General features: G+C 44.4%; 1 protein-coding gene across 2 annotated transcripts in view; it reads left to right on the top strand.

Moving 5' to 3' along the window:
* LOC134440741 (striatin-like) overlaps positions 1 to 16488 on the top strand; it is a 72341-nt gene that overhangs the window by 37300 nt on the left and 18553 nt on the right. For both annotated transcript variants that reach the window (XM_063190843.1, XM_063190842.1), the window contains exons 3-7: positions 3527 to 3600; positions 6534 to 6612; positions 10628 to 10837; positions 14892 to 15030; positions 15253 to 15442. In XM_063190843.1, coding sequence (XP_063046913.1) covers positions 3527 to 3600; positions 6534 to 6612; positions 10628 to 10837; positions 14892 to 15030; positions 15253 to 15442 — 692 coding nt within the window. The remainder of the gene's footprint in view (positions 1 to 3526; positions 3601 to 6533; positions 6613 to 10627; positions 10838 to 14891; positions 15031 to 15252; positions 15443 to 16488) is intronic.

Below are 16488 nucleotides of genomic sequence, written 5' to 3'. Positions count from 1 at the left end.
CTCTTTGGGCTCTGAACTCGCCTCTGGCCTGACGTGAAGTGTTGCAGGGCGCGACGCGTCTGCTTCAGCAGGCGTGATGCGTGACTCATCAACCTTTCCCACACTTGTTTAGGCTGCTGGGATAGTCACTCAGCAAAACGCCTTCCCATCAGTTGTGGTTTTAGTTATAGTTGCATTGTTTTTTACTCTAATAGACAACAAATTTACTATAATAAACTTTTATAAAAAAATATAGTTTTACTATTATTATAATTGAAACTTATTGTCAGTAATAGCAAGGGTGATGCCTCCTTTTATTTACTTTGTAAAATATGACTTTTCTTCTCAGTTTGCACTGAAAATTCTTGGAAGCCCTGGGCAAACTCATTGAAGGAAAATACATGTACAGTAAACATACTGTGTAGTGTAGCATCACCGACATATACACATCCAAATGAATAAAGTGCAGACATGTAGCTCCAAGCAGCATGGAGAGAGACATTTGGACCTCAAGGTCACAAAACAATATGAAGCATGATGGCGGACAGAAGACATGTATCTACATAACTGGAACACACATCTCCTAATGGCGCTTTGGTACATTGCTAAGGTTTCCTTGTTTTCCAATGTGTGGGTGTCTTACTGTCTGTCTTAATAGGGAGCGGCACATAATAAGCTGAGTGCCTGTGTATCATCGACCCTATATCCCTTCTGTAGTCTGCAGCTCATCTGTGGACCCTTTGTTTGCTACATGCACATGTTGGAAACACCAACAAGGACATTTAAACCACTCCCTCAACACTCTGGCATTGGTCAGGCTAAGCCTGTTTGTTTCCATGCTTGCCTGTTTACATATGATTTGTTTGTGAGGGCAGTAGAACAAGTCTGATGACCATATATGACCATTTTCTGATTTGGCTATTGTTGATTAATAAAAAGGCTTGTCTGCTCTGTCAGAGGATGGAGTTTAGAGAGCAATATTGTGTGAAAATTGGCAGTTTTCCCTTTATTAAAAGTAGAGGAAAACCTGTGCTTTTTTAGAATTCCTGTCCATCTCCTTGTGTTGTGGTGGTGTGTGAGCTGACAAAGCATTTACCTTACTTAGTACAGTACATTTCTTACCTAAGACAATCATATCTTTATATGAATATCTCAGTGCAATACAAATGGATTGAACAAGTGTATCCTGAAGTTTACGAATACATAATGTAATCAGGAAATGGCCATAAAACATGGATAGGAAATGACATATGAACAAGCAGACACTTTTTTTATATTGCAATGCAATATTGTAAATGCCCTCTTGAATCCATCTTGAATATTTAGGGGCCCCTGTGGTACATGAAAATAACCTACAGCTACCAGTGCTGAGTTTGTTTTCACATTGTTTGGAAATGTAAAATGAATAATATCCTGACATTTGCACAAATTACAGGGTAAGGGCTGAGAAGGTACCACTGTGGTGGACAGAACTGTTTTGTGTTTCCAACCCTGTTATGTTGGGATGTGTTTTGTTGTTTTCCACCACTCAGTTTTTATAGTCGGTGTGGTTTGCTTCCAGTGGTTAGAGGGAACAGTAGGCTTTGCTTTTACACCCAAGTGTCGATCCATAAACCCTGTTCTAGCAGGTTTTGAAATGTGTCTTTGTCTTTCAGCTTCCTTTGCTCTTCACTAAACTCATGCTTAGGGGTGTGCCTGGATGTATCATACGGTTTACTGGTATGCTAAACAACATATGCAGGTGAAATGGGGAAACAGCCTATCTTCCCCTTTCATTAAATGGTGTAAGACAAGGGGGGCTTCTATCCCCAGCACTGTTCAACCTATACATGGACAACCTCTCCAAACAACTGGGGAGATGTAAGACAGGATGTCTGATAGGGAACAATGTTTTAAACCATTTGATGTATGCAGACGATCTTGCTATCATGTCCCCTAGTACTGTTGGATTTCAGCAGCTACTCAATGTGTGCTCTGAGTATGGGGTTGAGTTTGATGTGCAGTACAATGCAAAAAAGAGTGTTGTGTTGATATGTAGAACCAAGGAGGATCATAAAGTGCCTTTTCCAACGTTCTACCTGTCAGGGCAACCAATATGTGTATCAAGCAGTATAAAATATCTTGGGCACATCATCACTGACAAGCTGGAGGATGATGCTGACATGTATAGGCAGAGACGAATGTTGTATGCACAAGCTAACATGTTAGTAAGAAAATTTCATTACTGTCCTGATGATGTGAAAGTAAGCTTGTTTCGTGCCTACTGTAGTCCTATGTATGCAGCTCCATTGTGGATCAACTATAAAAAAGAGACAATGCGTAAACTCCAAGTAGCATATAATGACTGCCTGAGGATATTGCTGAAAAAGCCCAGGAGTTGCAGTGCTAGTAAACTATTTTGTGACTCAGGACTATGTACTTTACAGGCTCTCCTGAGGAACCTAATGTTTAAGTTCATGTGCCGTTTGGATAAGTCTGAAAACTGCATTATAATGATGCTCACAAGTGCCAGATATAGCTCTGTCCGATACCAATCATATATGTGGAAACATTGGTATGGCTGCCATGACATAGTTTGTATATGCTTTGGCATCATTGCTGTTTTAATATTATTATTTCTTCTTTTTCCTGCACATTCTATTTCTATGTATATGTTGTGTGTCTGCCTATTGGGCCCTGAGCCTGTAATAAAGTTTATATATATTGATCGGTACATTGCTGTAGCTCTGTAATATTAGTGTGTGTTGCTGAGCTTATTGGCTGTCTGTGCTCTTGTGTTCTTGTAAAAGCAGGATGTGCTCAGGAGAGGGTCATTTCAGGGCCAAATTGGGTTATGCAGCAGAGCCACCCCGGTATCACCCAATTCATTAGCCGGCTGAATTGCTCTATTATGGCTGTATTGGCCCACATGTGGCTCTCTTGGTGGCAGCGAGGAGGGGACCGTAAACATGCCCACCCCCACCCCCTCACCCACCCCCACTGCCTAACCTATAAGGTGTCGCCGCCGTGTCTGATGTCACGTTGCCTGGCAACATGTGCCAGCCACCTCCCTTTTCCTCGCAAGGAGCCTTGAAAGGAATTTTGGGCCGTTGCGCGGAATGCAGGATGCTCCCGAATTAGAGTGGGGAATTTAATTGTGAGACGCAGATGTCCATAGATAGCTGCCGCCTTGGTTCCATTTTTGTGCACCGGCCACATACCAGTAGCAAATGTGTGAAGTATGTGTAGGATGAGGCACGGTGCTTCTTTTCTCCATGTGAAGAAGTGCCTTCGTTTTAAGCAGTGGCTGCTTCAGTCTTGATGTTTATATGCACCATATTACATTTATAATATATGCATTCATAGAAACACGCCTGCATACATACACACTACAACACATGTCATTGCTTTTGAGTATTAACACTGATGCTAAGATATTAATTAATTACCCATGATGATTATATATGCTGCAGAGGCATGGTGTTGATTTTAAACATTATCTTAATTGCTTGCTTAATAATGTGTCCCTGTTTTTAATGTTTACTTTGTCTGGTGTGTTTTCTCCTAGGGCAAAGTACCATAAGCTAAAGTACGGAACAGAGCTGAACCAGGGAGACATGAAGCCTCCCAGCTATGACTCCGGTAAGACACGACACCACTCTGAGAAGGGTGTATTGAGATCATCTATGGTGCTAATGAACTATAAATGAACCAAAATCGCCTGCGTTGCATTGCCTGGTTGTTGCTATGTGTCTTGATTTTTATCTTTAGACAGAAGTGAGAAAACGCACTAAGCCACCCGCATGCTCATGGGGATACCAGGTTCGAATCCAGATTGGGTCATGCCCCAACCCTACCCCACCTCCCTCTTGTGCTCATTTCCTGTATTCTAATCACAACGTCCTCTCATAATTAAAGCACAAAGATCCAAAAAGCCTTCTAAAAAAGAACTGAGGATGGGCATTACTGTAGGCAGGGTAACCAGACTGACCTGAATGTGAAAGTCATTGTAGCATCTCAGCAGCCAGTATGGGTGTGCCCAGGCTGCGGCATGTGGCCACGGCCCAGTGTACAGTACAGTAGACCAGGCTATATGTGCAAGTGCTAATGTGTAGGAGTTAGTGTGCACAGCTGAGCTACTGTTCCATGATGTACTACTGTATGCCCAGAAGGAAGCGCTGGCACACTTCTGTCACTTCCACTAGTTTCAGTATCCAACACTCAGCAATGTAGACGTACAGTACAGTAAGTCTCAGATCTCACCACCAATCTCTCGTAAGGAGTCTTGAGTTTGTTTTTATGTTAAAAAATACACAAACAAATAAATTATTTTATGTCTGTATTTGGGTGTGATTTTTCATAAATCCTTTAGTCAGATTCCTTAACGAGAGATTAGTGGTGGGTGCTTCAGAGCCTGAGTTGTTTTTAAGTTAATTTATTTGTTTGTGTATTTTCTTATTTTAGGTCTGTATTTGGGTGTGATTTTTCATAAATCCTTTAGTCAGTCTCTGAAGCATATCAGTTGCTGTCACTTTTCAGTTTTTGTACAGTCACTGTGCAAGTGTGAAAAATGTCTAGTTTCTGTGCCTGACTCACAGTTTTTACACATTTGTTTGTGCTTCTGTCCTGAAAACACTGTATGATTTTACTATGCTTCTGAAACTATGCTTCCGAAACAATCTGATGTTAAAAACATATAACTTACCTGTGGACATACTTTCTTTGCTGTGAATATAATGTAATGTACGGCCGCACACGATGACAAAAAATAAACACAAAAGACAAAAAAGATACAAATAAAATACCAAACATTGACCCTGTACACAGGCAGATCCCCACAAACTCTAAATAACCTTCTGGTGGTGTGTATTGGGTCCTCATTGAGATGCAGTGTCATCTCCCCCCACTAAAACCCTGTCATTAAGCATTTCCCTCTCATCAGCTCCACTCAGCTCATCCGTATTCATAAAGGCTGGATGCACTCCAGTGGGTGGCTCCCTTGAAGTATGGGATGGGGGGGCGGTGGTGTGTGTGTTTGTGTGTGGTGTGTGCTTGTGTGTTTGTGTTTGTGTTTGTGCGTGTGCGTGTGCGCTTGCGCGTGCGCATGTGTGGAGTTATGCTTGTGTGGAGTTATGCGTGTTTGTGTGTGTGTGTGTGTGTGTGTGTGAATAAGTGAGTATTCATGTGTATGTATGAGTGTGTGAATAAATGACAGGGAGACAGTCTACAGTCTTCTTGTGTGTCTGTAAGGGTATGATTTTGTTCCTAAGGAAAAGGTTTTAAGAGTAGCGTGCATGCGTGTGTGTCGGTGGGAGGGGGAGACTGATGGTACTACACACACACACACACACACACACACACACACACACACACACACACACACACACACACACACACACACACGCTCACGCAGTCCCCATCACCACCACCAACTTCAGAGAGCGGGAGGGTGCGTATGACCTAGTTTTTTTGGGCACAGACTACATGTAGAGGGGGCAAGGAGGCTGCCAGACCGACCGGCGAGACAGGCATCCCCCACTGGCAGCGCCCAATGTCTCCTTTGCCCATCCCCGCCCAGACTCCTCATTTGAATGTAATTAGTCGCGGGGTGCATGTTGGTCTGCTATGGGGAGTACCAGCAGCCTCCCTCTGAAGGTGTCTGGACCTCAATCACCACCAGCTGAGGTGTGAGGAAGACCAGGTGGGACAGGGGAGAGGTGTGTGTGAGTGTGTGTGTGTGTGTGTGTGAGTGTGTGTTGCGTGTGTGTGTTGCGTGTTGCGTGTGTGTGTTGCATGTTGCATGTGTGTGTTGCGCGTTGTGTTGCGTTGCAAGTCTGGTACATGGGCGTGCACGTATGTAGTCTGTACAGACACCAGCACCCAATCTTAAAAAGATTTTAGTGAATAATTTACTCCCTGAATAATTGATGAACCCACATGGAAATGTGGTGTTGGGAATTAGATTTAATATGTATAAAATGTAACCAGGTGATTGGTGCAGATTTGTGGTTGGGGTGGAATAATGTTGTGCACCTCTGTCACTCTGAAGTTAATATGCTTCTTGCTCCATGTGCAACTGGATGATCAATGTTAGATACTTGGCTCACTTGGAACGCTCTTCGTGCCCATCGGGCAAAGTCAGAAACTGTGGCTGCTTGAGGACATTTTGTTTGTGAACTGACTGAGTTTTTTAGAGACTTACGAGTTATTTTACACCTTTCTTTGTGCAATTGTTTTTCGTTACATTCACACTGGGCCACATTGTCTCTTTATTTCAAGAGCAGGGTAAACTGCATGCACACGTAATTGAAGCATAATCTATTTTTTTGGCTTGTTTAGATGAACCATGTAGGTCAAAAGGAATATTACATACTACAGGTGTAAATTCAGGAAGGTACAATCTCACACCTTTTAATTCCCTACTGAGCCACTGAAAGGCTTCGTTTGCCGACTTTGTTTGCAGCCACTGAAGTGTTTTATTGAATGAGTGAGTCATATGAAGGTGTGTGGGTTTGGATATTACCCACATATTAAACTCCTCCCAGTGACCTCTGACCCCTCTATCTCTCTTCCAGACGAATGCAACGAGAACGAAGCCCCCAACTCCCTCAACAACCAGTTGTCATGGAAGCAGGGTCGCCAGCTGCTCAGGCAGTGAGTAGAACCTACCGTCTCTCGCTCACTTTCTCACTCTCACCGGCGCTCTGTTTTCACCCATTTTCCCAAGATATAGGAATGGAAGAGGTGTGCGTGCGGGTGATGGTGCGTGTATGTGGAAGCTTACAAAATAGGTTAGTATATAGAAGGTGATGGAACTATGTTTCAGTCATTATATCTGATCTAATTAATGTAACATAGTAAAACTAAGTATTTCACAGCATTGAAATTGATATACTTGCACGGTACCATATGGTTAGCATTAGAATTAGGGGTTAGTGTACATACTATTATTTTGATTGATGAGCAGATTTAAAACCTACACTTTTGCTCCTATGCTTACCCTGTTATCCCTCTTACCCTGGAATAGTGAAAGTTTCAGACATTTAACTGGAGGGGGAAAGACCTAGAGAGCACGAAGAAAGCATGTGCATGTGTGCGTTTTTGTACTGTTCCCCATCCTTTCCTCCAGTCCTCCTCTCCTGGGCTTGCCTCTTTCCTCTCCCCCCGGGCCCTTGAGGCTTATGCAGGCAGACTACTGCTGCTCTATCTAGGTTAGTGGGACTCTCCCCGAAACACTGCTACTTAGTCAACAGCATCTCACACACCAGTGCAGCACTCCCATCTCCATGCTGCACTTTGCCATTTGTTAAATACAGTAGGCTCTTGCTATCAGACTGAGCAACTGTTTGTTTTGGTCTGCCCAGTTTACTTGTGAATGTTTGCCACTGTGTAGGACACACATCTAGAGCATCACTCACTGCTAGCGCATTTTAGCCAGGATTGACTTGCTGAGTAGTAGCTGAAATGCGACTCTTAAAGCAATATCATGCCACTCTTGGTTGGTTGTCTTACTAGATTTTCCTTTTGGAATGTTGTGAAATGCTCATAAAATTTGGCCAACATTATTGGCATAAAAGGAGAATTCAATTTAGTATGGTAGTCCAACCTTGTAATCAAACCATGCAGGCTAGGATTTTGGGAAGGTATGAACTAAAGTGCATTTATTGGTCATAGACACATGCACAGACATTCTCCTGTTGCTTAGTAAGTGAAGACATTATGATTGATAAAGTTGTTTTTAAACACAGAAACATGTTTAGGCACATAAGCTCCCTCTCTTTATGCATACTCGTCCAATTAAATACAGAGCATCAAGGAAGATGAACACATGAAGGTGAATGTAGGAAATAACATTGAGGCAGCTGCACTGAATTTCAAGAAGGCTTTTACAGTGGCATATACAGTACATTAACTGTGTGCACGTGCATGTGTCTGAGAGACAGAGTGTGTGTGTGAGTGGATAAGAGGCTCTCTTGTCGTGTGTGGCCCACAATTAGGTCTGCTGGTGGCCACCAGCTTGTCAGCACTATGCCGCCTGCTGCCACTGGGAGGTCCAGAATTTGCACAAGTGCATCATGCCATAGGCACATAGAGAACATGTGTGGACAACACACACACATGCACGACAGGGTCAAACTTCAATTCAGCGTCAAACTTCCATTCTTGAACTTCTCCTCATCTATTCTAATGCCTATTTTTTATGAGATTCTATACTCTTTTCTTCCTTTTTTCACCATCCCTTTCTGTTTCTCCTTCTTTCACTCTCCATTTCTGTTCCTCTATCTCTCCCCCTCACCCTCTCTTCTTTTGTCTTCCTCAGTCACTCACTTTCTCACACTGTCTTGGTTGCTCTTTGATTTCTCTTTCAGTGATTTTCACACTTTAATTTTCATTTCCCCCATCACTACAGCCGTTCTTTTACACACACACACACACACACACACACACACACACACACACACACACACACACACACACACACACACACACACACACACACACACACACACACACACACACACACACACACACTTGTACCATCCATCCTCTTTTCGTCTTTATTTCCCTCTTTCTCTTCTGACGCTCCATCTGTGTCCCTGCATCTCTCTGTTTGAGTGTGTGGCCACCGCACCGCTTTATTCATGAGCATGTGTCGAGTGACAGATCCATGGAGCCAGGGCAGACACTCTTCTCTTTCTCTCTCTCTCTCTCTCTCTCTCTCTCTCTCTCTCTCTCTCTCTCTCTCTCTCTCTCTCTCTCTCTCTCTCTCTCTCTCTCTCTCTCTCTCTCCCCTCCCCCTTGAGCCAACGAGCGTTTCCGCTGCAGAGAGCAGCCTCAGGCCTGCATGCCCCGGTCACATCACGTCGACCCCTTCACAGAGCCACCATTGATCCACACACACACACACACACACACACACACACACACACACACACACACACTTTCACAGCTGCGCTTTCCAATCACACATGCACTCACACACTTAGCACACACTCTCACACATATACACACTTGTCTCTCTCTCTCTCTCTCTCTCTCTCTCTCTCTCTCTCTCTCTCTCTCTCTCTCTCTCTCTCTCTCTCTATCTCTCTCTCTCTCTCTCTCTCTCTCTCTCTCTCTCTCTCTCTGTCTCTCACACACTCACTCACTCACCCATAGCATAGCAATTAGTTACTCCCTATCTTTTTCCCCCTCTTCATTCACACTCTTTTCACAAGTGTGGAATCTATCCATCCTGACACCTCTTGCAGGCCCGAAGATTTACATGGTTGTTTGTCACACACACATGTGACATGTGCACCGATAGTTTTATACATAAAGCATATTCACAGAAATAATTGCGTAGTCATTGTTCAAAATAAAATCACGCCGCATATAGTCATTGTAAACAGAAACATTCACAATTATATATACATGCGCACACACACACACACACAGGGACACACGCAGTTCAGTTGAAGCTTGCCCTGGAGTCAGGGGCATGTGTGTGGGTCTGTGCGTCAGCGGCGCTCAACTCAATAAGTGTGTGTGTGTGTATGTGTATGTGTGTGTGTGTGTGCGCGTGCATGCACGTGTGCACACCAGCCCGGAGGACACTCTGTTTTCACTGACTATTGTCACAGCACAGCAGCTCTGCTGTGACACAGGGCCACATGAGACATCGTGCCTGCCTATTGAAGAGGTGTTGCATTGCAGCAGCCTTGGCCAGTAGTATTCATACAGTGCACACTGCACACACACACACAGAGACACATAAACACACACACACACACACACACACACACACACACACACACACACACACACACACACACACACACACACACACACACAGCTTTTCTTGTGTACACTACACACACACACCTTTATACAATCGATGATACTCATATCTACATGATTGGATGCAATGTTACATTGCAGCAATATTGTTCACTATAGGCATACGTTACACACACGCACGCGCACACACACACACACACACACACACACACACACACACACACACACACACACACACACACACACACACACACACACACACACACACAATCTCCGTCTGTCCCCTTTTCACACACGTGCGTACACGACCGCCTACACAAGTCGCAAGTCTTCTTTTCACCGTGATGTTTTTACTGTCTGAGTTTGACTGTTCGAACATGTTGGAGTTGGAGGATTGCACCATAACTTGCTCAATGCAATGAATTCCCATCGCTTAACCTCAAGCCAAAAGCATTCAACACGAGAGTCTACGTGCATCGAATTCCTCTCTGTATTACTCTTGCACAAAAACACCAAAATGCTGGTCTTGACTCGCTGCAAAAGTATTTCTCCCATCAGGGCCGGGGACACTTGAGAGAAAAACAAATTATTCACCAGCGTCACCATATACTGTATAGAACTAGAAATATGCAAGGCTGTTGCGTTATCACTCTTTCTCCCAGTCTCTCTGTCTCTGTTTCTATTTGTCTCTTTATCTGTCTCTCTGTCTGTCTATCTCTCTCTCTCTCTCTCTCTCTCTCTCTCTCTCTCTCTCTCTCTCTCTCTCTCTCTCTCTCTCTCTCTCTCTCCCCTCATGCCTCTGTTTCTCCCTTGTCATCATTGATATCCTATAAGCAACCTCATGCCCTGGCTATCAGTGGTTGACAGCGCCCCCTCTCTGCCACTACAGGTACCTGCAGGAGGTGGGCTACACAGACACCATCCTGGACGTCAAGTCCCAGCGGGTGAGGGCCCTCCTGGGCCTGTCAGGAGACGGCAGCACTAGCATCCAAGGAGGAGGAGGCGGTGGAGGAGGTGGAGGGGGAGGTGATCGAACCACACAGGAGCCCCTGGTCAACGGCACAGCAGACACCAAGCCCAAAGGAGCCAGCACCGGCGGGTGAGTGACTTGTTCCAGTGACCCATCACACTGCAAATGGGTCAGTTCCCTTTCAACAGCAGCACAAGTCAGGGTGGTGCAATGACGGCCAGTGCCACTATTTTATGGACTTTTATTTGTTTGTTTTTAGTGGACTATCTAAGAAGCTTATTCATTGCAGCATATCAACCACCAATTACTAGTTAATTAATGGGCATTAGATGCCATTGCGCCACCTTCATCTATGGACACACACACACACACACACACATAGGCGCGCGCGCACACACACACACAATCAAAAGAAGAAAATGTATGATCGTGCATTTTTTTCCACCTCCTGAAATGGTCAGTATGCCTTGTGACATTGACACCATGGTGTGTGTTCATGTGTGCGTGTGTGTAGTGCAAATCACCTGCAGGCTCAGTTGCATCCCTGACCAAAGGCATTCAGGTTGAGTCAGCAGCAGCAGCAGCAGCAATGTGATGTTTTGACTCGTTGTGACCCTCAGTGCACCTCAGCAACTCTTGGCTGGAGGGCAGAGGGGTGTTCATGCGACATCTTTTTTGCGAATGCATGAGAGAGCAGTGGCACTTTGCAATAGTCAGCAGAGGCTGTTCGAGCCATTTACACACAGCTGATGAGGGAGAAACGTCAACGAAAGATATCCACTTGTTTATTCATCATAAAAACACTCAAACTCTTTTTAGTGCCATTGTTAATATTCGTGCCATGTTATTTCCCCATGACTACCAGAGACACCTGACCTGCAAGTCATCCAAATCTCATAGAGCTGCAGTTGCATACTCAACTATCGTTTTTTGTTTCTTGTTTTGTTTTCTCTTCAAGAGGGCTGAGTGAGGATGCCTGGGGGTGATTTCGTTGTAATGAGGGTCTGAATGCAAAAGCTGTCTGGGCACAGGGCCATGTCTTGGCATTTCAAACCGTGGACCTCGGGTTGAGATCGTGAGACAGTTACAGGGTCCCCGCGGTGCATTAAAAAGTATTAAAAAGCATTAAATTTAGAACATGTGATTTAAGGCCGTGAAAAACATTAAATTTAGCTATTTTTTGAGGTGTGGCATTAAATATGAAAAAGCCTGGCATTAAATTTCACCCAGACACAATGTATTAAAATATAGATGCCTGCAGAGTCTTCCGTAAAAACATTGTTTCAAAGGCGGCAACAAGGTTTCGAGACTGTCAGTCATGCCTGGGGTAAACAATGCACTCGATAGTGACAAGGCCGCCGGGGTAGCAGATTATATCGTTATCCCTATTGGACGATGGCGATGGCTGACTTAGTAAAGCTAAATGTTTAACACCACAGTGCGTGTGATTGACCGCGGTACAGTTGAAAGTGAAACTTGTTAAATTTCATCAACCAATATGCAGCGTGGAAGCTATATCTGTGGTGCCAGTTTACTCGTCGAAAGCGTAAGTCTTAAAATGACTGCATTGTTTTCAAACTTTGTATCTCGTCATCTAGCCTGCTCGTGCTCTATAATGCTCCCTCTCCTAATGTTAGCCATGCCCTCTCGTTTAGGTTTGTGTTTGCTAACGCATATAATTTCATGAATGCATGATGAATGCATTCACAATATGCTACTTCAAAGTGTCCTCGAGCTTCGTGGCGTATTATTTGATGCTGTCAGATGCTAATGCAATCCGAAGTGAGCACGAGTGTAGTGAAGTTGCAAGCGGTGGAAATGCGTGTAAAATCGGAGTAACGGAGCGTTTTCTACAAAGCTAAATGTCGCAATGAGGATATGCGAGGATGTCCAAATCGGTAACCGCGTGGTGTTTGCATCGCTATTCCAGTCGCCGCGTGTCCGCGGTTAGGGAAATGTTTATGGAATTCATATCAAGTTCCACTGTTGCTGTTTCTTTGCTCCCACTCTGAAGAACGACTTGCTAAACTGAAAGTAGAACGCCTACTACTGTCTCTATGATGGAGCAGGGGGGAACAAACAGGAGGAGCAGTCCAGAGCTGAGCAGTCGTTCTTTTTAACCCTTTTTGACGCCACAGGTGTTATCTCTCCTAGACTAAGGTGCACTGCGCTCCAATATTTATCCATTATAAAAGATGAATTGTTGGTCCATTTTTAATTTTTATATTGAAGGCATTTCATGAAATGTCATCAAACTTTTCAAATATACACAATTTTGAAATCGTTTCAGTTTTGGATGACTTTTTGGTTAATGATGTTTTAATCTAATGGGTAGTGTGTGTGCGCGCCACCTCACTCTTTTGTTGTCATCTCTATGGTTAAATTAAGCACAAACATGACTAGGGTATTAGAGTTTGGGCCCACCTATGCAGCAGCCAGATCAACTGAAAGAATATTTTAGCACATGGAGTTACACAGATGCTGGCTACTTGATTTGAAATTATAATGAATTATCTAAGGAAGGGGCCGATTTCATGACAACTCCCACATCATACAGAAACCTCTTTGACAAGTCATGACAAACATCTGGTGCAGAAAGTGACTAGGGAGCAGGCAATGAGAATAAAATAACACAGTGAGCAGTGTGAATGTATTTATTACATTAGATTATAGCAATGTAATAACAATAGCAATATTATACACACCCGTGTAGTGGTATTAATTTTACTGTTGGAGGTATTAAAAATGGTATTAAAAAGCATTAAATTGGGTGATGAAAAATGTGCAGATACCCTGACTTAGTTGTCTGTGGCATTTGTGCCCAGGTCATCCTGTTATAAATGAGGATGCTGACTAACACATGGGGTCGCAGAATGATGTCTGATAATTACTGTACATCTCAGTGGTCGTGGAAGTGTCATGCAAGACAAATTTCTGTGCAAACAGACAATAAAGTTTATCTAATCTTGCATTACTTTTTACAGCATGTTGACCAAATACAATGTAATATACAGAGAGAATTGGAGTCTGACGATACTATGGACTGATATCACCCTATGAGTTGTAATGAAATGTATGACCAACTAGGTGCAGACCTGAATTTCCTCTCAGCAGTAAAGGCTTTTGGCAAACCACATTGCAGAACATTATCTGCTGGTTGGGAGCAGAGGCTTGTTTGCACTTCACTGCTTTCAAGTCGAGTTAAACCTATGCTTCACTATGCAGGGAATTAAATGTCATGCCTTAATGTCACGGCCTGCCACCTTATACCCCGAGGGGGTTTAAGAAGTAGCCTTTTATTGCAGCGTAAATCCTCAAGGATTTTCTCCTCAGCCTGACAGACAGGCATCTGGCTTTGAAGACTAGACGGAAATTTAAACTTTAATCGGTGCTCATCCTCTCTCTCTCTCAATCTGTTACGGTCAATATTCTTCGGTTAAGGTGCTGGGCCTGCGGCCCGAAAGGTTGTAAGTTCAGTTCTCCTCAACAAGCAGTGGGTGGTGGGTGTAATGGTTGACCTTCTCTCTCCTCCACCCTCCTCTCTAACTGAGGCACCCTGAGCATATGATAGTAGGAGCCACTCATTTAGTTCCATGTTTCCTTGGCCAATCTCCATGAATCCCCCCATATATTAACACCTGGATGTCCCATATATAGTAGTAAGTCACATGGATAAGTTGCTCCTACTGTACTGTCTGGGATAGTGATAGTATCACAAAAAGTGAGTACACACACAGGATTTGGGGAAATTCTGCTCTACGGCACTTGTTCGACTGGTTCTTTGTCACAATCAGGATGGTTTAGTAGCAAATTGGATTTGAGTGTGTGCACTCTCTGTGTCACAGTGACCACCTTCTTTGGCGGATGTCATTTCTATCGGGTTGTTTGGCTGGCTTGTTCCCAATTCTTATGGGATCGCCTCAGTTGTGTTTTGTCTTGTGACCATGGCATGTGGTTATTATGTTGGACCTTTACCAAATAACCTGACTGTATTCACTCACCAACAATCTGATCCAGTCTCTGAGCAGCTGTACAAGTATTAGTTTCTAGAATGTTATAGCTGCTATCTGCCATCAGCTCTGTGTAACATCTACCTTTGACGCACAGGAAAACACCGCTGTCAGTTTCTTAAATGTTTCAGCTTGTGTCTCACACCTATGTTGTTGTTTTTTTTAATCCACAGGAAAGGTCAGCTGTCTGAATCCAGCGCTGTGCTGGAGGCCTTCAAGTTCATAGAGAGCGCGGCCGCTGATTTCAGTGATGAGGACGAGGATGAGGACAGTGATGGGAAAGACAGGACCATCATTGTGGACTCGGGCACGGTAAGCAGTGGAGATTTGGAATATGTGTTCTTGGATATGTTATGTCATGTTAGGCTCAGAGGAAATGTCTTCACTCTCTTCTCTCTTGCTCTTTCCCTCTCTCTCTGTCTCTCTTTGTGTGTGTCTCTGTCTCTCTCTTTCTTTGTCCCCGTCTGTCAGTCACAGTAAATGGTGTGGTTGTGTGCCTCTCCTGACTCCTCTCCTCTCCCCTCCCTCTGGCAGATTGTGAGGAAGAAGCCGTCCTCCTCTTCCTCCTCCTCCTCAGCCTCCCCCTCCCCCGTGTCCCCCTCCAAGGACGGTGGCGAAGACATGGACACAGAGGAAGCCCTGAAGGGGTTCGACTTCCTGTCCAGTCCCGATGAGATGGACACGTCTCCCGACCTCAGGAGCTCAGGCGATGGCACCGACTGGGGTGAGGAGGCAATCTGGGGGAGAGAGGGGGAAGGGGCATGAAGGTTGTTCAGACTTTTTTAGGTTTTGTGAAGACCATGGCAGTAGAAGAGGGCACGGGAGAACCAGCCAAAGTCATCAATGATGGAATAGTTTTCTCAGACGAAACTCTGTCCTCGATTGCATGGAGGGAAGCGTGGGTTTAGGTCACTTGGAAGTCTTGGGGAGAAGGTGGTTGTAGGGTGATGCTGGGCTGGAGGGTCTATGCCATTCTGATCCTGCCACAGAGTCAGGCCGGCCGCACATAGTCTCCGACAGCACTGCGGCGCACTTTCGCTTCCGACATAATTCGAACCTCTAAACCCAAACCTATTGCATTGATAGTCAACGTGCGACGCCGACAAAATAGAACTTGTCTCTAATTGCTATCCGACATCGGCAAATGTCCGCGGACATCGGCGCCAGTGTGCGTCTATTGAAAACAATGGAATCGATTTTTAGCTGAGCAGTGCTCAGCACTTTGTCGGAGCCGGTGTGCGGAAGCCCTCAGTCTTTTAGTCTTTGGATGGGAGTAGAGGAAGTTACAAAGGAGAACCAGTGAGTGCCACCGATGATGGAAGAGCTACATTTTGTTAACGTATTAGCACAGTCAGTGCTAGGTTGAAAAGAGGGAATCTGGTTGTGGGAGGATGTACTTTTCCATGGCGAATTAACAGAACGGCAAGCAAGCAGTGCCCCATAATAAATTGAGAGGTTGCTGCTGGGAACACTACGCAGTCTTAAACCGCTTCATTAAAATGCTTTAAGTGCTTTGTGAGTGAGATGTCCAGTTGGTGATTTGTGTTGTGAAATGAATCCAGATTTGTTAGACTGATGCATCTGTAATGGGCAGTTGCAGGCAGTTATCTGCCGCTGAAAATGTTTCAATATCTTGCCTTTCTTAGTCCGTCCATGTACAGTGCCCTCCATAATTATTGGCACCCCTGGTTGAGATGTGTTAAAAGCCTTAAAATAAATTCAGTGTTTATTGCAGAAGAATACTGTCACACTGAAAATTGTAGGAAAATG

This window comes from Engraulis encrasicolus, chromosome 24 (genome assembly GCF_034702125.1).
Source record: "Engraulis encrasicolus isolate BLACKSEA-1 chromosome 24, IST_EnEncr_1.0, whole genome shotgun sequence".
Lineage (NCBI taxonomy): Eukaryota > Metazoa > Chordata > Actinopteri > Clupeiformes > Engraulidae > Engraulis > Engraulis encrasicolus.
Note: the sequence above shows the minus strand (reverse complement) of the source record. Positions and strands in the feature narration are given on the sequence as shown.